The sequence below is a fragment of the Toxotes jaculatrix genome, chromosome 14, assembly GCF_017976425.1.
Source record: "Toxotes jaculatrix isolate fToxJac2 chromosome 14, fToxJac2.pri, whole genome shotgun sequence".
NCBI classification, from domain to species: Eukaryota; Metazoa; Chordata; class Actinopteri; family Toxotidae; genus Toxotes; species Toxotes jaculatrix.
Window position 1 is genome coordinate 18,088,054 of NC_054407.1, and position 22,308 is coordinate 18,110,361.

General features: G+C 39.4%; 1 protein-coding gene across 2 annotated transcripts; it reads left to right on the forward strand.

The window, feature by feature from the left end:
• Positions 1-1,455: 1,455 nt before the first annotated feature.
• Positions 1,456-21,463, forward strand: atp6v1h (ATPase H+ transporting V1 subunit H). Of its 2 annotated transcripts, XM_041055534.1 has the most exons (15): positions 1,488-1,519; positions 2,160-2,313; positions 3,068-3,167; positions 4,019-4,108; positions 4,667-4,780; positions 5,515-5,619; positions 6,638-6,697; positions 7,660-7,757; positions 8,725-8,917; positions 12,066-12,244; positions 12,600-12,725; positions 13,857-13,958; positions 15,362-15,475; positions 21,072-21,184; positions 21,281-21,463. In XM_041055534.1, the coding sequence occupies exons 2-14, from the start codon at positions 2,210-2,212 to the stop codon at positions 21,139-21,141; spliced, it is 1,455 nt and encodes a 484-aa protein (XP_040911468.1). In that variant the 5' UTR covers positions 1,488-1,519; positions 2,160-2,209; the 3' UTR covers positions 21,142-21,184; positions 21,281-21,463. The 2 variants fall into 2 exon arrangements, with proteins under 2 accessions (XP_040911467.1, XP_040911468.1); XM_041055533.1 differs by having other exon boundaries at positions 1,456-1,519; positions 21,072-21,463.
• Positions 21,464-22,308: the final 845 nt, after the last annotated feature.

Sequence of the window (22,308 nt, forward strand, 5' to 3'; positions counted from 1 at the left end):
GGATTAGGACAATGTTCCCACAGGATGCAATCCTGATTCCTCTATGCTTTACTGCGTCTCACCAGCTTAGGCCAGATTAAGCCAGGAGGTCTTAGTGTCTGAGCGAGATGGACAGAGGGGAAGACTAGTGACAGACGTGGATTCATTTGTGATTATATATGCTTCTTGATGAATTCCAATGTAATACAAAGGATTAAAACACTTTGTTAAATGGTCTTTGTAGAGGAAGCATATGTCCACAGTGGAAACTTTGGACCATTAACACAGGCATACACTCAGCTTCTGGGATGAACTGCGTTGCTAGTCTGTTTGGGATTTTACTGAGGAGCTTCTAACATGTTGTACTTGGTTGTGTCACTCATTACAGCCTCGCAAGGATAAACGCTGATCAAAGCTCTTCAGTGTGAGCAATCAGCTGACTTTAGCCCTCTGTCATCCTCACAAAGCCACAACGGTAAAGCATACTGTCAACAGATAACACATCTGATTTTAACTGATTGGCTAGAGTCACATGTGGTGTATTCTCATTTTCCAGCACATCAGGCTGTCAGAAATATTACTGACAGACAGGATATCAAAGTATTACCTTTGTCTGCCTTCCTGCCTCTCTTTTGTTTTACGGGGGTTTTAGAGGCTATTTGCAGACCTGTCCTAAATCATTAACTCAACTCCCTGCTTGTGCATCTTAGGAAAACCATATCAGTAGGAGCTCTCTAAAACTCTTTTTGCCAGTAGGCCTTCTTACAAGTTTAACAGTCCTTGTTGCAATGTCCAACATGCGAAAGCAGCTCTAGCCTTTATTCTCCAATCAACTGCATTTTTAAGTCCAGGAAATGAAATGAAATTGGCTTTGTAACCTCAAATAATGACACTGCTTTCCCACTATGTTTGCAAATATTGCTTGTGGGAGAAAAAAAAAAAAGGAATGACACATGATTACTCAATTTATAAGCAGTGGCGGAAGAAGTATTCAGACCCCTTACTAACGCAAAAAAAAAAAAATACTATAGTAATAAGTACTCATAATGTAGAAAAAGGGTCCATTATTATTATACCACTATATATTATATGTTATTGGATTATTATTACTGATGCATTAATATGTAAGTGGCATTGCTAATAGCTGTAGCTGCCGAGTTGAAGCGAATGTTTTACAAACTACTGGGTAGTTTCCTCAATAAAACAGTACAGTACGTAAGTACAGTACTTGAGAGATGATGTACTTAGTTACCTTCTACCACTGCCATAATATTGCTGTATTTTCTTTTTAACAATGCTCATACAGTAAGCTTATCTTACAGCATAATTAGTGCATCGATGTTTATTCTAAGACACTGTGGCAATAATGTTTAAATTTTACCATTTAGTTTGAATTTATTTCTGAACTGAAACAAGCCCCCTCTGTCGTCTATAACTTCTGCTGGACTCAGGCTGAAGCTGTGCATGTGACTGTCTGTCACATGATAGACCGTGACGCCGTGTTGTAGTCTGTCAGCTGTTCGCACAGAACAGTAGCAGGGTGAGTAATTCATCTGATTTTTTTACTCCCTTACTCCTCATATAACACGGTATACTTTTGCAAACATACTCTGTCGAAGTGTGTTATTCTAAAAAATGTTATTACGTGTGTAATGGTTGTCATTTTGACTCTGTCAGAACAGATGACAGGCTGAGTTATCACAGCTAGCTTAGGTTAGCATCCCCAGCTTATTTTGCTAGCTTTTGCCAGCGAGAGCTTAGCTAACGGTGTTATCCGTGTCACCGACAACCTTATAACTTGGCCGTTTTATATGTATGCGTTATATTTGGCTACGGCCTTAATGCAGTTTGATGTCACAGACTGTGTCCTGCGTTGCTCTATCTCAGTTCTCGGGAGGAAGCACCATTACTTGTCGTGACATTGGGTTAAGCTAGTTAGCTAGCATGACCTGCGGCTAGCGGTTTAGCTTCAGAGGTTGGACTAACATAAGATTTAAACTTCGAAGTTGAAATGTAAGGTTAATGTTTCTCCCACACGTCGAAATACTTGGCATTAGTGGTGGATTAGTGGATTTCTAGTTCAAAATTCGCTATGTAATGGCTTTCTTCCTGGTAGCCCTGTAACATTGCCTCTAATATTGAGACACTGTAGTGAAGCTAACTGTAATGTTTCCATCCAGGCGGTGTTGGATTTTTTTCCTTAAATATACTGTTGTGGATATATCACAGCATGGATATCCGCGGGGCTGTGGACGCTGCAGTCCCAACCAACATCATTGCTGCAAAGGCAGCTGAGGTGCGGGCCAATCTGGTCAACTGGCAGTCCTACCTGCAGTAAGTACTGACTACAAAAGTACATCAATGTTAATCACTCACTGGACATTTTGTCAGTTACACCCATATGGTATTATGCAATGTAATACAGCTCTTCCTTTAATTCTACTTTTGCAAGGCTTAGAAATTTTCTGTTTTTATTGCCACTGTCAGAAAGTTAACCAGTCTACTTAATTTGTATTATTGAGGTCATCGAGGGTGGATGATGTTGTTGTACACTCATAAAGCTGCATATTTTGTAGTGATCAGTCTTTTTGAATACACCACTCTTATGTTACACAGAGTACAGTGTGCTAACCTTAAAGCAGCTCTGCTGCAGTTCGTGTGCTGTGAATCACTGTCTTGAGTGATAGTTCCTCTTTGAGCCTTGTGTGTTTTAATACAGAGGATCTGACTTATGACTCATATTATCACTCCTAAAAAATCACTTGATCACTTGATTCCCTCTTTCATTTAGTATGCATCTACCATAACCACATTTTTACTGTAAAAATGCCTATCTTCATGGACCATGGTGTGTTTTGCCTTAACATGGTATTTCCAAGTTAATTATCGTTATTGTGCAAGCTTCACTTGCAATTAGAAGCAGCATGCTAGCGACAAGGCAAAGCCCAGTCCTTCAGTATGAGGGTCAGTAGCATACAAGTGGTGAATGTTATATTACCCACTCCATTAGTAAAGGAAATGAGTGACAGAGCACACATTACAGTAACATTGTGTTAAAATGGCAATGTCTCAATGAATTTTCTTCCAGGAGTCAGATGATCTCAGCAGAGGACTGTGAGTTCATCAAGAAGTTTGAGGTGGCCAACTCTGAGGAGAAACAGGTCATTCTGACCAATGAAGGACATCAGGTATAGAATCCTTTACATTATCTGTGCATTTCTTTGTGTTTAGCTAATGATTATATTCGCTGCACGCTACCACAGTTCTCCTTTAGATTTCATTAAAGTTGCTTTCAATCTGAAATTTAGTGGTCCACCTTCCAAACCAGACGAACAACCAGTTACATGAAAACAGGAACCTTTTTAGAGCAATCATCTTAGTAAACATGCTTTTTAGTTTCTAATCTTCTTTTGACCCCACAGAGCTGATGCCTTGCAGTTAAGCACAGAAACACTCGGACAGTGAAGAAAATTAGTGTAAACTAAGTGTAAACCCCTGCTGTGTTTTGTTTTTTTTGTAAAGCCTTTATACTTGACTTCCTGCTACATATTTCTTCTTTCATCTTGTAGTTTTGTAGTAAGTGTCTTTCATGTGTGTGCCTCTTGAAATTTGAAACATCTTAGGCTGCAGCAGTGCTGACTGTGTGCAGCTCCTTGTCGGTTCCTTTTCCAAAACCTCATCCCAAAACACACCAGCAACTAGAAAACAATACATTGGTAAAAACCAGAAGAACAGTGGTGACATAAACCTTTGTAAAAGTTTTCATGCTTTCTTCTTCAACAGCAGCCTTCCTGTGTTCTTGCTATAGATCAGTCCACTGAGCTTAAGGCTTTAAAATCATTGGGCACTTTCAAATTGATTCTTGTAAACCTCTCTTTAGACACAACCATCTTTAATTTTGGTCACCTGAGTTAGTCTGTGGCCTGTTTTTAAAGGTGCCAGGCAGAATGAAAGCAAAGACATTTTGTTCAGTTTGTAAAGAGATACATGAGTTTTGTGTCTTTCTGAGTTTCTGTTTGTCTGTTTTGTTCTCACTCAGTGTGCGAAGACTTTTCTGAACCTGATGGCCCACATCTCCAAGGAGCAGACTGTTCAATACATCCTGACTCTGATTGATGACACTCTGCAGGTACACAGACAGACCCACTGACTTTGGACAAATGGGACATGCATGTACATATATAGAGACAATTTGAGAAGCCCGTAGGACTGTGGTCAAAAAACTTGAAGAATCACGCCGAACAAGAGCTGTGATTTAGGTTTTGTGTGTTTTCAAGCATCCTGTCCAATGTCATGTTTGTTTTTTTTTGGGGAGGGGGGGGGGGGTTGGTTGGTTTGTTTGTTTGATTTTTTTTTTCCTGGGGTAAAGGGGGTTGACAAGGCAGCACCTAGCACCTGAATTCAACAGTTATGTCAGCACTTTTGTACTGTTGATACATTATAGTTGTTTTATTGAAATTAGCTGATTGCACCTTAAATCAAGACATCAGACTTCATCATGACTGTTTTTTACATCTTGACTTCTTTGGTAATCACTTTTGTATTAGCAAGAGACAGCTTATTTTTTTCTTAAAATATTAATTTTTTTGCTTGGTAAAATTGATTATGATCCATGTTGTCAGTTAGTTAACTGTGCAAGCTTACAATCCAAGAGCTCATCCAAGATTTTATTTCATCTGTCACTCAGGAGAATCATCAGAGGGTGAACATCTTCTTTGATTACGCCAAAAAGACGAAGAACACTGCCTGGTCCTACTTCCTTCCCATGTTGAATCGTCAGGACCTTTTCACTGTCCACATGGTAAGTTAAGAGATGATGCCTGTTTTTGGAATACAGGACATATTACAATCCACACTCCCCCTGCAATGTTTGACTAGCTGGTGCATCTAAAACCCAGTGTAATCCCAGATCCCAGGCAATCCTTATTTTTAGTAGCCGACACAAGCTAGTTAATCATAATCATAGTGCACTGATCTTATTTTTCCCATTAAAAAGGTTGTACTCCTTTAAATCGTTCACAGCCATGAGTTTTTCACAGATGCGTGTCTGCTTCTAATCATAGCAAGGCATCAATTATTCCTCACAGAGCAACCTCCCCCCTTTTTCCTTGAGAACAGGCAATTAATATAATGATTTTTCCTGGCCACCTTTTTCAAAACGGATGACCACCCAACAACAAACTGTGTACTATGATAGGGCACCCACAGCTTAATTAAGAACAGTAGCCAGATGGCATCCAGCAGGTGGGCAAAATGTGACCCAAAGTCTATGACACAGCACTTTAACTCAATCCAACTGTCATGCTGACTCTTGCTTTTAAATTACAGCCTCAATACTTCTACACATCCTCTCCTGGCAAGGAGGAAATTGGAGAGCTAAATTTGTTCCTGTCTCATCACAGCACACATTTGCACTTAACAAGCTAAAATTGTCAAATTGCATAATTGCAAAGTGATGGCTTTGCTGTGAATTTCTACTGTTGGTAGATTGTTCATGCACAGCGATATGAATTTGAAATGTCCTTCCTATATTAGGCAGCGAGGATCATCGCTAAGCTGGCTGCCTGGGGCCGTGATCTGATGGAGGGGAGTGATCTGAACTACTACTTCAACTGGATCAAAAGCCAGCTCAGTTCACAGGTACATCAGTCAGAATTGTGCAGCAAAAAATATCTGGTGATGTGTTAAAGGAGTTAAATAATCCTCATTTAAAAAGGTGGTCACAGTGTATGGAAGTATCATTAACTACATGTGGAGTCTAAACTGTTCAGTATTTTGTAATATTACAGTGTCTTTTCTACAGCAAACTGTGTGTTCTGTCTGTTGTAGACAGAACACATTATTCAAAATTTTAAAAGTTTGTTGTAGTGGTTAGGAAAGATCCAGTTCATTGGGATTTGTCATCCTGGCTACAGGAATGTGCAAATCAGATTTTGTCTTTGTGTATACAAGGTATTGTGTAATTGAGTTTTGAAATATGTTAACTTTTTTGTTTTTCCTTTTTAAATTTATCATGTCATGGACCATTCTTTTCTTAGATATTGGGACATCAGCTTCTAGAGACATTGGCTTCTTCTTCTCTCATATAGTTTAATTTATTCCATTTTTTTCAATGAGTCTAATTATCTAAACAGCCAAAATAATTTCTACCCTGTCTTGATATTTATTCATATTGAATTTCAGCAGGCTTGTCAGACCTTGAGATGTTCTGATGAAAGCTGCACTGTAGGTGCTGCTTGCTTTGCCTTGGCAGATGTATGCACCAAAGAGTGGGCTGATAAAACAGCTGAATATTGATTCCAAGTTTCTTTTGTGCTCCTGCATTGTACACCAGTATTTCTAAAATATCTGGAGGTTGTCTTCAAATCAGATACAGCCAGCTCCTCCAAAAGCATAATTTTGTCTTTTTGCCTTTGTGTTAAACTTTCTGTGTCTTTGCAAAGTATGCTCTTAAACTAAAACTGCTTCTTGGAATTGGTGTTTGATATTACTTTCTCTCCTCAACAGCCAACCAACAAATCAGTGAGCACCCGTTATCATTGAGTTGCGTTTGTGGACTTACAGCACATGCTGTGTAGTCCAGTGACACTGTAACTCAACTCGAAGCGATGGATTGTGAACAATTTTGCACCTGTTTCTTTTGTTTATCTCTCATTAGAACCTACATGGTACAGGTCCAGAAACAGGCTCAGGAGCAGGAACTATTTCCCCCAGTGAAGTGAGTATGAGTGAAGTGCATCTCCGGTCACCCTGGCGCTTCCAGAAAAAGAAATAAAAGGCAGGGTTTGTGCAGGCTGCCAAGTGTCAGCTGTCACCGGACTTTCACGTCTTTTCTTTCCCCTCTTTTTCTCTCCCATCCTGCTCTTGCACTCAAGTTTTTCATTAACATTTCCAGAATGTTGGAGACCTGAGTCTTTAAAGGCAATTTTAGAGGAATTCTCCACTTAGACAGCATGGTGTTTGCTGCCACTGGTTGGTTTTAACTGTACAAAATTGCATGCCGTAAGCTACTTGGCCTTAATGCTGAAAGCGCATGACGAGCACAGCTCTTGCTGTACATTAGGATAACAAGGGAAATTGGCATAGCATCCGCACAGCAGCAGCATCCTACCATTTTGTACTTTGTCAAGCATAGCGTGATTATTCTGAGAAGTGTGCTCAGAACAAAAGAGCGCTATCAGATAACTGAACGTCATCTTTTTCTCTGCATTTTCAACCAGGTAACTTCTGCTCCTCCACTCTTCTGTCTTCACTGCTGCCCTTTCTTCTTGCTGGACTTCTTTTCATTTTGTTCAGCCTCTTTTAATTAACAGATTAATGCAATCTATTTTCTCCTCTCAGCTTCCTCCTCTCTAATCTTAATTTACATTATTCTGCTCAGGTGTGATGGGACACTTTTCCCTGCTATTGCTCTGTATTGTACTATTGAGTCTGTGATCTAGCATGTGTTGACGTGTACTTATGACAGACTGCATGTGCAATGCCTCAGGTTTAATAGGTGATGGTAATGCAAGTTTTTGACTGGTGTTCTTCCATGTGCTGTCTCTGCTCATCAACTACTCCGTGTTTCAGAACTGCATTAATTTGTACTTGACCTTCTAACATTTTGTTTGTTTTCCTGATTACACAGCCAAGGCTCACGCTTCTGTTTGAGTAAATGTTTGCCCCTGTCCTTTGCAGAGCTCTCAGTACGTCCAGTGTGTGGCTGGGTGCCTTCAGCTGATGCTGAGGGTCAACGAGTATAGGTTTGCCTGGGTGGAGGCTGATGGAGTCAACTGGTGAGTAATGACTCCTTATGAAGAGAGTTACTCTACTTACATGTAAGACATTTATGCAAGCAGACAATTCAACATGATTATATTTGTTTACAGTTACATATACATATGATTACAGTTATTTAGGCTCTTGTCAAATAAAATGCTCCTGGTATTTACCATAAACTTAAATATAAACCTGATGACTTATTGATAACATGAATAATATGCAGAGAAAAAGAAGCCAGAAGCTAGAGACCATCCTGTTGGACCCATAGCATGTAAAGGACCAAATTAAAAAAATGTCAGTAGCTGATGGAATAAGTAACCTCATGTACCTGTTAGTGCCACTTTCATCAAGATGAAGCCTCCATCCTGATAGAAGCAAATTAAACTCACTCTTTGAAGGGTACTGGGAGTCCAATAAGACGAAATGAGCTCTTGCCGTGTTTTGGACTTGACTCATATTACCTTAAGTGTGATACTTGAAAACTTGACAACATGAAATGATTTATAAACTGCTCTAAATCTTTTTTAAGCTTTTAGTAGAAAAACCTTCAATCAACTCCACATTAAAATCCACCATCCTTCACCTGGTCCCTTACTTTTTCTGAATATAGTGTTGTAAAACTAGCCTCACTACTTAATTTGTATCGGGTAGTTATTGCATATTTATGAAATCCATGTCTGCACTTACCCACGATTTCTGCAAATGCGTGACTTGCTGCGTAGCTGTAGTCAGTGGTACCGTACTCTGTATTTTAGCAACTCTTCTGTTATCTAAAGACTGTCGGAACATTCAATTTTCAGCCAACATCGGAGATAATGGATTAGCAGCATGTAGGTACACAGCTGTGAAAGCTCCTCTATTAGTAAACAGGTGGTACATGTAGATGTGGGTCTTCTTCCCAGCACTCTGCATTTTTTTTCCCTTTTGGTTTTTATTTATTCATACCCTTTTCTTTTTTTTTCTTTTCTTTTTCTGTTAAAGCATCACAGCGGTGCTAAGCAACAAGTGTGGCTTCCAGCTCCAGTACCAGATGATCTTCTGTGTTTGGCTCCTGGCCTTCAGTCCTCAGCTCTGTGAGCAGTTGAGACGCTACAACGTAGTGCCAGCCCTGTCCGACATCCTCCAGGAGTCTGTCAAGGAGAAGGTCACTCGAATCATTCTGGCTGCCTTCAGGGTATGTGGAGAATTTCTCACTCTTTCTCTGTGGTGCTGAAACGCCACTTTTCCCTGAAAATGTTTTGACCACACTGGTACCGAGTTGCTGTTCCGTATTGTGGTACTTTGTTTACACCAGTGGTTCCCAAGGGTTCTGCAAGATTTAGCTCAGTTTTTATTTTTTACTGTATATTTGAAGTAACAGTTTACCACATTAAAAGCAATTTACGTTTACATATAAGCTACATTTCACATTCTTGTTTCCAAAGTATCAACTGAAAGAAATAAGTAAGAAAACATCATTAAAATCACAGCATTAAATTAAGACCAGAATAACACAACTCGCTCTCCTGCACACAAATTTTCCAGGTACACAGTGATGTGGAAAAAAATGCTTATCAGAGCAACTGATGGGAAAAAAATCTGTCTCTGTAAATAAGGACACATGAAGGGCTGCCATGAAAAAATATTTATGAATGTTTGCCGTGGTTTGATCAAATTTAGAAACCACTGGTCTAACAGTCCCCTGTTTTTGATATTATGATATTTAATTTAGTCCTATGAGCTGCTTTCTGGACCTGCCCTGCTGTTTTGTGTTTATGCCAGGTAATGACTTCCCTATACTTTGCCATGTGAAAATTAAATTAATGGTAGGGGCCCAATTTGTCTCAGCATGCTGAGGTGCTTTTTAACTAGTGGAAGTTGGTGAGTCAGACAAGGCACCAACACTGGTCTGGAACATCTGGGAAATACAGTACATTGAAAATCAATGTGATAACTTCCAGGTCTTCAGAAGGATGAGTAACTTGTCAAGGGACACTGTAGAAATTATTGTTTTGTCCCAAATTACGGTCCATTTTATGTGAATGTCAACTCCTATGAAAGTTAACGCATGGTCTACTGATATTTTTGCTAATGATAAATATTCTTTGCAACAGCACAATACATTTGTCTGGTTAACAGCCTGCAGTACCTTCTGTGATATTCTGGTTTTGTCCAACCCGGCAACACCAGACAGCCTCAGTGACCTTGCTCAGAGCACAATGGTGTGGTAAATGGCACTGATTACGTGATTGAAACATGAGCTTATAAACCAGCGGAGGAAAGTTAGATGATTTTTGAAACCCATCTTAAAGGAAGGTATTTATGGTTTCTTGTACTTCTCTGTCAGCCTGTATTTCACTGTCAATGTAAGCTTAGCAAATAGGCACCTGTGCTCCTAACAGCCTTCCTTTCTAGTGTCTTTTGTTTGCTGAAAGAAATTAGTTTCAGTCTGAGTTTTAGAGAAAATGTTGTACTGCATTATGTTTGCCTCAAAGGACCGCATGTGTTCCTGCTTTGAATTTCTCCCAGAGCTCATTCATCACACCTTCCATTCCAGCGGAGCTGTCACATCAACCATTTGCAAACGCACCCATAAAAGAAAGGGGCTCTGTTTTTAATTGGTCAGAGAAGTTTGTAGTTCACTTTGACTGCTATATCACAACTAATTAAAAGCATTGGTGGGCAGCGAAGGGAGACCCTGAAATGTCTGACATTCAATGGGTTTTCCCCAGAGTCATTCAACTTACCTTACAATGTGTGTTTGACGTGGAGAAGAAGAGCTACAAAAACGTTGTCGCTCATCAACAAATTGAGAATTTTTTTCTGAAACAAAAGGGCTCTCGATGCCGTGTCGTTCAGATTTTGAGCAAGTTGGGATTATCACATGTAATAGGAATTCTCTTTTTACAAAATCCCCAAAATAAAAATATTCAACATTGTTCTGCATGTTGCTATTTTCATGCCTCCGTGCCGGTGACAGCTGTGGCCGGAGGCGTCATGTTTTCAGGTTGTCCGTCTGTCTGCCCGTCCCACTCTCGTGAACATGATATCTCGGGAACACCTTGAGGGAATTTTGTCAAATTTGGAACAAACATTTGTTCGGATTTAAGGATGAACTGATTAGAATTTGGTGGTCCTCACTACATATACTAAATGAGTCTGTACGGACATGGATGTAAACACCAACTTGACTGGTTTGCAGAGGCATACAACTGCGAGGCGGTAATTCTAGTTCCCAAATGTCCTAATTATGCAAATGATTCTGCTCGCCACATGGGACCAGCAATGTGACTTAAATTATCCAGACCATCTGGAAGTCCTTGAACACATCCTCAAAGGCAGTATTGCTGTGTTTGGGATGTGTTACTATGTGGTACTAAAAGTTGTTTAATTTTTTTTTGACAAAGATTTTCAGTAAGGTTCCAGAAAACATGAAATTTGATTTAGCCATATGCCTACAGAGGCAATCGGGTTCAAAACGTTTTCTGTGATTTGACCTGTTTGCTCTGTTTGAGATGGATTGTTTTCTAATGCATCACAGGTTAGAAAAAAAATGTCAGATGTGGATAGTTGTAGCTAAGCCCTGAATGGAGGCTCAGAGGGTTCAATCAGTGCATGGAGTAGGTTTCCCCTACCTCACTCTCACTGCTGAGGCCACTTTTCGTTTGTGTCACTCCAAAGTTTCAGCACCAGAATTTTCTCTCCATTATAGTCTGAGTTTCTGGAACTTTGTCCAGAGATCTTGTTTCAGAAATAGCTTTCACAATACTTGAACATTGTGTTCTTGTTGTAGCACAGCTCTGCATTCATCACCTTCACAGTTCACTCACAACACCTGAAATTGAATCCTGGTTTAAGAGGTGTACACTGAAATGCAGTATCTACTTCAGAGGAAATTCATAACTTCAATCATATTAATATGTGTTAGGAGTGGGTGATACGAACAAAACCCTCTATCACAGTATATTTAATTTTGTATACAAACTTTTTAGAATAAAATAACCAGAAGGCAGTGTTTATGTCAATGATATTTAAATTCCAGTCATATAAATTAAAAAAGGGAACAAATCCTTTAAATCTACTTTAAACAAGATGTAATGAGTGACTGTGGCCTTTTGGCTTGATAAATGACTTTAACAATGAATTGTCGGTATTGTTATTTAATCTTCTGTTGCTCAACTAGTCAGTTGATTGACTTATTGTTTCAGCATTACATAATATATTTACTCATTCACTGATTAGTTCAGAAAGTAAATATAACATTTCTCAAACGAACTGCTCACTCATGAGTGAAGTCATAAATATACAGCATCTGTTCTTCACACTGCTGTTCCCTTTGACAGAATCTTCTGGAGAAGTCTGCGGAGCGGGAGACTCGACAGGAGTACGCTTTGGCCATGATTCAGTGCAAGGTGCTGAAGCAGCTCGAGAACCTTGAGCAGCAGAAGTACGACGATGAGGACATCACTGAGGACATCAAGTTCCTGCTGGAGAGGCTGGGAGAAAGTGTGCAGGATCTCAGGTACCCAGTGGACTCCATTTCATGAATAACGTGTAATCACAAAGGGTTTACCAAACCATTCGTTCTCCTAAGTAGTTCCACTACAGAGAACAGATTGTGAAAAAACTGTTTGATAACTTGAGCAAGTATTTCAAAGAATTACAGATATTGTAGTGCTGTACACGAATCTGTAACTTTAATGGGAAGCCAGTCATTTTCTAAAGACACATTTCTGTACATTTTGAGTGCTGTATTTGCTCTGTGCTTGAAATGTGTTCCATTTGACCATATGCTATCGTCCATCAAATCACTACTCTTCATAATAGAGAGGCTGAGAGGAATTTTTTTTTTTTTTTTTTTTTTTTTTTTTCTGCAGCTCATTTGATGAGTACAGCTCTGAACTCAAGTCTGGCCGCCTGGAATGGAGTCCTGTGCACAAGTCTGAGAAGTTCTGGCGTGAGAACGCTGTCCGTCTGAACGAGAAGAACTATGAGCTCCTCAAGTAAGATGAAACGTGTACTATAGCATTTAATTTTTTTTCCACGGCCGTCAGGTTTTTTTCTTCAATAGAACAAAATAACAGTGCAGCTGAAAGTACAGCTTTTGTACGCAAGGACACAAAATATGCTTTATTACGGATAAGATACTGCAACTAGAGAAAAGGATAAAATAAATCAACACGATTTGAAATTATTTGTATGTATTCTGAATTTGAATGTGCCAGTTGAAACTAAAAAATATGATTTTAGTGTTGATTAGCAAATGTTAGCATGTTAACACTAAACTAAGTGAGAATTTTAGCATGCTGGTGCTAGCACTTAACTCAAATGTAGCAATTTAAAAGTATATTATTTTTATGTAATATGAATTTTTAAACAGCTTTTTTTTAGATCTTAAAATTTTAAAATCAGTATTAAATGTCAGGGGTCATACACAGATTCAAAAGACTTAGCTCATGTTCAGTTCTTTCCTAGCACCTATTTCAGGCCATAGTTTTAACAGCTACTCAAAAGGCACACACTCACATCAGATGATTGCACCAGCTCTCAACATTGTTTTTCATTCTTGTTTTGTGTGTGTCAGCTCTAAGGACTCAGATCACAAGAAATGAAACATCAATTTGTGTCTGTGTTCTTTGGTATTCCAGTCACACACTCTGCGGGGCCTATTGACATTCATTAAAAAAAAAAAAAAAAAAAAAAAACCTGATCTACCCATCTCATTGTCTCATCACTGTCCTCTCTGTAATCAGCACAGGCATCATCTCACCTTAAATGACCCTCCTGTTTTATTAGTCTCTTACCCCAAATCTCACCCACGCTTTGAAGTTTGAGGTGTCACTTTTTCAGAGGGTGCCTCGTGTCTCATGTCCTTGTATTTACATTTTATCTCAGTCTTAAAGTAACGTTAACCTTGGCGTGGTGAGAGATAAACGCATTCTCTACATCCACAACCTCTTCAGGGAAAAATAATATCAGCTAATCTATTTCTTTTATGAAGTTTTCAGAGGAAAGTCTTTTGAGGACAGCTGAGGAGCGTCTGAGAAATATGTTTTTCAGAGCAGATAAGGTATGAAGGAATCTTTGCTTTTTGAGTTTGACCGCCTCTCTTTTTGTCTGCCTTCCTTCAATAGGATCTTGACGAGGCTGTTGGAAGTGTCTGATGATCCTCAAGTCATCGCAGTGGCAGCTCACGACATTGGAGAGTATGTGCGACATTACCCACGTGGCAAACGGTGAGACGTTTCTCAGTGAAAACCAAATCATATCAAAGCTTAGAGCCACTGTGACTTTTGCATCCGATTGTGGTGGTATCAGAAGACATTGCGATAAACAGCAATGTATGCTGCCGCCACAAAAACTCACTTCCACCCACGTACAAGGACACTTCTATCAAAAGCAAGATGGCAGCGGCATGTAAGTGCCACTGAGGTGTCCAGTGCGTTCAGTCCACAGTGACTTCGACCTCCGTCAGTGTCCTCAGAAACAGCTGTCCTGTCAGCAGCAGCTTTTGAGGAGCTGAAAGGGCAGCAGGAGGACAAATGGGTTTAGTAGTTAAATAGTTTTTCAAATAAACTCTGTGAGGAGTGTACCATAAGGAAACTGCACTGTTTTCATTTATTGATTCTTTCATTTTTATTTCTCATGTCCACTGTGCCTGGAGGGGGAAATATGGCTGTAGTATAACTAGAAAACTCAGGGCCTAACTGGGGACCTGGATCTGTTGCTTTAGATACTGTTAATAAGTGTGGTTTGTTTTTTAGATGAATGGGGTCAAAGCAACAGATACTGACTCCACCAAATTTCATCAGGATTAGGTCAATTTTCTACAAACAAACACTGCCATCAGAATAATTTGAAAGATATTAATATTACATTCAATTTAAGAACATGGTGGCTTTGCAGTTACCTACTGTTGAGGTTTGGGGTGTGGCTAGCAGTTTTTGTTTTAGATACTTTTATGTTGTCTGTATTTGATCAGCAACCACAAAAATATATACATAAAATCTTTTATAACAGTGAAAGTTCAACCCTGAGAGACATAAAGAAATGACCTAACTCTGGCCTTTTGATTTGAACCTGAGTTAATGACACTTCTCAAAAGGAACAATTGACCAGTGCCCCATGTGTTGCTCATTCAGCCATGTTTTTTAATCTCTGATCACTCGTCTGGTCTGGAGACTTCCTCATCCTCTCCATATCTTGTGGCTCTGTGTGACTGACAGAGCATTAATGGTTTTTCTTGTCTCTCATATCGATGTAATTCACCTGTTGTCAGAATCTTGGGGTTGATATTCCTTGTTTCCGGCCTTGCATTGGTAATTAAACCCCAGTAGCATGAATTTATCCAAAGTATACAACACTACCAGCTCATGTACTTTCACCTACTTTGCTTTTCTCTGTGCAGACCATTTACTGTATTACCCCATGCATTATGCAGGTCTGTTTTTCCTTTTCAAAGCATTATGTCCTTTTACAAGACCAGTGACCCTTCATGAAATACATAGAAAATTTCAGTCAGGATGGATCAGATTACCTGATGCTAGACCACTGAGTGACCTAAAAGATGAAAATAGTACTGTTTTTCTGTGTGGATAAAGGCTTTTACCCATTATTCCTTTTATTCCTCCCATTTTAGGGTGATCGAGCAGCTGGGTGGAAAACAGCTGGTGATGAATCATATGCACCACGAGGACCAGCTCGTCCGTTACAATGCCCTGTTGGCTGTGCAGAAGCTGATGGTCCACAACTGGTATGAACACATTTGTAGCTCTTTTGATGTAATTGTTATTTTCTGTTAAAGGTAAACTACTCATCCATTTAGTGTCATGATGAATACTAACCCTTAAAGTTTCAGTGGAATCATGCTCTCTGACAGGGAAATAACAGTCCCCTTCATTTACATACTAACGATCACAGGCTCTGCGCACCCTCACACCTATTTTCATTTATTTTAGCTGATTAGACGTCTGCTGAGGTTGAAGATGGGTGGTGATAGGCTGGTCAACATGTGAGGTCCATGGAATAGATCAGGAGATTCTCTGAGATGTCAGTGAAGTTCAGTCCGTAAACAACCACTCACACTCCTCACAGTCCTAAAAAGGATATCTAATCAAGCAAAATGTGTGAATGACCTGCGTGGGCCATAAAGGCCGGCCTAAAATATTTAAATAATTGTTTGTTACGTTGGGATTCATATCTTAACATCCTCATTTGAAACTTAATTTAGTGAAGTCCAACCGGCCACGACTTGCTAACCACTTACTGTGTTGGCAGTGTCTCTTGGTTGTTCATGGAGAATACTAACACTCCACTCACCATCATGTTTGTGTGTGTGTGTTTTTTTTTTCGGTCTACTGGATTGCTTGGAAACACAAAAAAATCAACACGCAACAAGTGAAAATGTGTTTGTTTTGCTGCCGCTATCTAAAACACACTCAGCTCCCTGAGCAACTGTGGATGGAGGTACTGAGTTTAATATCATAGTGTAGTGCTGTTTTCCCATCTAAGTGATCTTAATGTTCCATGTAAACTGTATGTTCAATGAAGTGTGGGCAGAATTTTATTTATTCACTGTAGCACAAAGGGTTTTCAGCCTTTTTTTTCCACTAACCGTGAAGAAAGAAAACCCCATTATCAGACCTACAGTAGAAAGCAGGATGTATTTTCCCCCTCTCAAATTGAATACTGTCCAATGTCCAATTTCCAATGTAAGATTGGTCTTATTTTTTATCTATAACAGCATCTCACAAGCTCAAAAATTACATAAACATCTCAGAAAGAGAGGGGGCAGATATGGGGTTATTTACATGATTTGGGAGTGTTGAGAACTTTGCCCCAAGTCCAGAGACAATCTTGTGATTTATATACCTGTCTGGGAAAGTGGATACAGTATGTGGGCGTACGCTGGATTCCAGAAATTATAGTTCATTTCTGTGGTGAACAGAAATAAGAGAACAGGAGTAAAGTTCTTGAAAGATGTTGATAAATTTAAAATGAGGGGTTACATGGATTAAAGAAAAATGAAGTATGCAGGCAAGGTGAGAAAACCCCTAGGGCTGCATACAAAGTAAGTTTGTGGCCTAAGGTAGAAGGAGATGAGTTGAGGAAATGGACAGCATCAGCCTTCATGCAGTCATCCGCTACATCCATCTCAAGAGCTTATCTCCCAAGGAGGTCCACAAGGACATGTAGCCTGGAAGATGACCCCGTCCTGGAAGATGACCGTCACCCTCACCACACAGGAGACTATTGACAAGATCTGCAACATAATTTTGACAGATTGATGAATAACACAATAGTCCATTTCCAGAACGGGGCAACATTGGCATTTTTAAGGCGGACACACACTGTTACAGGGACCTACTGCACTGATCTCTTGAGACAGCTGTGGGAGAAATTCAAGAAAATTCAGCGTTGGAAAGAGGAGTGCTCTTCCACCAGGACAGCACTGTATCCCATAGGCCCACAGTGGTGATGGGCGCCATCCAGGAAATGCAGATTTTAACTCATCCAACACTCACTCTACCAATCTGATTTGGCACCCTCAGATTACTCCTACTATGAAGGGATCAGACTGCTGGACTAAGTGTGTAACTGTAGGAGAGGACTGTGATGAAAAATCAATGTGCTGGGTTTTCTAAAATTGACTCCTTCTACCATAGGCCACAAACTAATTCACCCCTTGACAAAAAGCAAAAGCAGGGATTAAACTTGCATATAAATTAAAGTCAGAGTTGAAAATTTATATAAAATTCAGCACATCTTTATACTCAAGACAAAGTTGATTTGATTTTATACCAAACTAGATATTATTACCCAAAGCTTTTTGGGTAATTACCCAAAAAAAAAAAACCAAGCTACATAAAAGCAGCAGCTTGTCATTCAAAAGCCAGACACACAAATCCCAGCTAAAGCCATCAATTTGCTCTTGTATTTTCTTTAACGTCTACTTCTTATAAGTCCTCAAATCATCCACGTTCCTCTGTGCTGAACTCAGCTTCAGTTAATGACATGCTGTACTTGACCTGTGCTGACTCATCACAATGATCGATGTGTTTTTGTGTTGAAAGAATATAAGGGGTTTGAAAGAGACAATGAGGAAAACACTTGAGGATTGTCGTCGCTGTCAGTTTTCTTTGTGATGCGCTGGCTGCTTTTCCACTAGTGTGCTCACCTCGACAGAACCTGGGGAGGGGTTTATGTCTCAAGGTTGTTGCCGTCACACTGAATTATTTGCTGCCTACACTCATTACGTTTATGGAAAGAGAAATGTATGAAGGCAACTGCACAAAAAAAAAAATGCTGCTTGGTGCTCATGTTTTTAAAAAGGTGAAAAGGTGAGGTCTCCATTCACCCACAGTTTAATTGATATTTTCACCACACCCACTGTCACCTTGAGTGGGTTTCCTCCACGAGAGCTCTACTTACTGAAGGCCCCTGCTGTCATGACAACAGCACAGATGAATGTGTGAACTGAGAAACTGCTGTTATTTTATCCTTGTGCCCTTTGTAAAGTCGTTTTCGTTTTTTCTAACGTGCTTCCGGATCTTGAATAAGTTGTGAATGATGCTTTTTGCCATTTAGATCCATACTAAGGGTTTGTTGTGTGGATTTTTCATGGAATAGTGTTTCACTTAGGTTTGTCTAAGCCCATCAGCTATTGACAGACAGTCAAGTCTGTTCTTGTGCTGTACTGACCTCTTTTCTCTTTTGGACACAAGTCTATAGTTAACATGTCAGGATATATTATTAGATTCCATTTCATACACCAGCCTGGCTTTTAGGGCCAGCAACATACTCCAATGGATCACTGTGGATTCCTTTTAAAAAGCCCAAGGCAGGGAGTGAAAAAAAGCATCAGTGGGAAATTTACCTTGTTGAGAATTTCAAGGCACCAAATGCTCTTAAAATCATACTCCACTGTGCGGTCCTCCTTTTACTGACATTGTACACTGAATAGAACGTACTGTTGAATTCCAGTGGTTGAATGTTGTTGTTTTTTTTTTTTGTTTGTTTTTGTTTTTGTTTTTTTTATTATTATTATTATTTCCACAAGTTTGTCCTTATTCGTATTTATACATTAGAGTTGACAGTAGTCAGGTCATTTTTGAGGCAGTAATATCATTAATCAGTCTACTCTAATCTTTACACATTTCCAAAAATGTTTTTTTTTTTTTTTTCCCCTCTGGAGACGACCTGCACATGCCGCCAGCACCCGTGTGCCTCTGTGCATATGAAAGCATCAAATAATCATATGTTGTTATTTTACTGTTAGTTTGGCTTTGAAATGCCAGTATCTGAGTGCAGGTTTTGTGGGCTTTATAAAAGCACCAGGTGCTGCCGGACTGAAACAATAACGTGATCCGCCTTTGTCTTTACATTGCTGTATAGCAGTTGCAATGTGCCGTTTCGCTTATTGTGATTGGCTGAACCTTGGTTTAAATTTGTATTTTGCTTCGGACAAAACTGTCTGCCAAATGAATGTAATAGAATGTAATGTGATCGCAGGTGAGAAAACAAGGAAATTGACCTTGAATGCTGCTTTTCAGCAGATTGAAATTGCACGTTGCATGTGTTCTGTTGCCTTCAGTGAGGTGATATGTAAAAAAAAAAAAAAAAATCACACCTTTTTAGATGTGTTTTCCTGCACAACAACATCAAGGCGACAATGGAATGAATAGTAATTTAGGTTGCATCCTTTTATTTATCATGCCTTTATTGTATAATCAGCTCTCATTGGCTGGTGCCCTCTTCACATACTGTGTCACCTGATCACTGATTGTCTGCTGCACCTCAGTCAGATTGAAGGTGAATCACATTGTAATTTGAAAGCTCAGACTTTGCTTTATTCAGTTCTTATTTCCTTATTTAGCCTCTGATATAAGTGTTACTAATACCACGCTGTGGTTTCACCTCCAGGACTCGCTGTGCAGTATAGCTATTAATTTATACAGCGGCTGCAGGTACACACATCAGAAAACACCACGGCTGCAGAACACAGACTTCATAATTCTGGCTCATTCTTCCAATTATTGCCATCTGCCTTTATTAACTCACTAGCTGTACTCTAAATCAACATATAGCTGCTATTTGCAGACCAGCTAAAGGTTATCACTGACTGCTTCAGGAAAGTGCAGAGATTTGTGATGTCGGAGGATTTTTTTATTTTTTTTTTCGCTTCATAAAAGCTGAAATTTTCCACAACACTGTGAGCAGGTACTTGACAGAAATAGGAGACAGTGATCTAAAGATCAGTGGCTCAAAAGTTGTTTTTTGATAGCTTTGAAGTGATCTGGAGCACGTGTGACGAATCATCCTTGTTGGAGGGTCAGTGGGGTTTTATTACGACCGGAAATAAAAGTTATTTTTTCGTCTTTAATTAAGTCTGTGCTAAGCGGTGAACTCACAGACTTTTCACACTTGAAAAACATGATTTCCGCTGTGAGTACCTGCTTTGTTCATTTGTGAGGAAAATACTTGAGTGTTTATCAGGTTGGGGTGAAAGAGTGGGCTTGGAGATGAGCAGTGTTTGGTATTTTATAGGTGAGAGATCTGAGACAAAAATGGAAACACACAGAAAAGTACTTAGAGTTTTTATACATCTAATTCAGTTGGAAAGGGTTTCATAATGAGGTCCTAAAAGCTTGGTTGTTCCGTAGAAAAATATATACATATCGTGTTTGTCAGCAGTCAGTGGTCTGAGTGTTATTTATTTATTGATTGATTGAGTGATTGAGAACATAAATTCTGCCATCAGAGGTTCTTTGCCAGCCTTTTTCTGTTTTTTTTTTAGTTTTCTGAGAGGCATTTGATATTTCTGGTAGCAGTAAGGTGAGTGTCATGATAACATATCTGAAAATGTTTCTGCCAAGAAAGAAACCTGTAAGAGAAGTGTGACCTTTCAGAATTGTGGCATTATATTTCAACATTTAAAATAGCCTCATGTCTGGGTCAGAATAAGCTGGAGAATCATTCTGAAGATGAGAAGCTCACTTAAAACTTAAAACTGGTATTGAAAGCCCTGACTCCACCCAGTCAACAACTGGATGAGATTTGAAATACATGACATCCAAGCAATAGTTCGACATTTTTGGAGAAAGGTTTATTCTCCTTCTTGCTCAAGGTTTGATGAGGAGATTTATTTGACTCACTTGTTTGTCTGTTCAATGTGAATGTGGATGGTTTGCTTAGTTTTACAAAAAAGGACTGGAAACCGGGGGAAACAGCAAGAAAGTTAATAAGAGTATTTCCTAAAATGTCAAATTCTTCCTTTAAGGGACATTAAAGGCTCTAATTTACACCTAATAATCAAATAACTGAAAGTAATGTGTGTGTTTCTGTTACAGGGAGTACCTGGGAAGACAGCTCCAGTCCAGTGATCAGCAGCAGGCTCCGGCCGTAGCGGCTCGAAGCTGAACTGTTCCTGTGCACGCGTGTTTGTGTATTACTGTGTGGATGAGTATGTATATTGGTCGTTTCCATTTTAATAATCAGCTGTTCATTTTGTGCAATGACTTGAAAATCAAACGGCGTGGTTTCCCCCTTCCATCCACAGCCCAAATGATCCTCGATGTGACTTGATTTGACTGTCGTGCTTCGTGTCGTGCCCTCTCCGCTAAGTGATGTATGGTGATTGAAGTCGCACTTTATGTCTGTGACGATGTACAAACCTTGAAGTTATTTAAGTCTTACCTGTACGACATTGTGTATGTCCCAATAAAGATGCTTATCTATGGTGTTCCCGTGACATTTCGGCATTTACTGTGCAGGATCCAATTGCTGCTGCGGTTACAGCCGCTGAATAACAAAGAGATTTACTGAGAGTAACCTGATAAGATTAATGATTTTTCTTATCAGACAAATTCGATAAAAGATTTATAAAAGAAGTAGACACTCTGCCCGGAAATGTTTAAATTCAATTAAATGTTTATTACTGAAGCCATAGTTAAAGGTGGTGGTGTACTAAACCATATCAGATTTAGAGGTGTTTCTAATTTTCATTCTTATTTTCTTATTCTCTTGTTCTTCTTACTTACATACATGACATACTTGAAGACGTCACCTTGGACTTTGGGAAATTCTGATGGATGATCAAAGGATTAATCAGAAAGTAATCAGCAGATTACTAATGATCAGTAATTGTAGGCTCCTTCCAATTCCTGAGAATAATTGTCCGTCCTATCGTTACTGCCATCTTGGTCCAGTCCTTCCATTACCGTGGAAAAGGAGAAAACAACTTCCAGTCTCCAAAAATAAACACTGGGTAACATAAGAGTGAATCTCTTTCCCCAGTCCATGTTTTTTTTATGTCATGTCAACAAAGACAGTGGATGCTTTTTAGCAAGCCTTAATTTACCGACGCAAACCTGTTAAAAAGTTGGATCTTTCGGGAAACGCTCTCAAACCATCACACAGAAATGTTACTGATGACTGACTCTTAGAAGAAAACAGTTCTGTCTCTACCTTATACAGTAAATTGAGTTTCAAATACCAGTGTGAGTTGGTGGATCGTCTGTAGAGCGTTTCCATCAGAATTTAAATTGAATCTGAGGTTTCTGACCTCTTTTCCTTTGAAACTGACAG

Bases quoted from the DNA above. Each gene is read 5' to 3' on its own strand.
- atp6v1h (XM_041055533.1), top strand. From the start codon at position 2,210: ATGGATATCCGCGGGGCTGTGGACGCTGCAGTCCCAACCAACATCATT. The intron at 5,620-6,637 runs GTACATCAGTCA...ATCTCTCATTAG, and splicing joins AAAGCCAGCTCAGTTCACAG to AACCTACATGGTACAGGTCC. The intron at 8,918-12,065 runs GTATGTGGAGAA...TCCCTTTGACAG, and splicing joins TCATTCTGGCTGCCTTCAGG to AATCTTCTGGAGAAGTCTGC.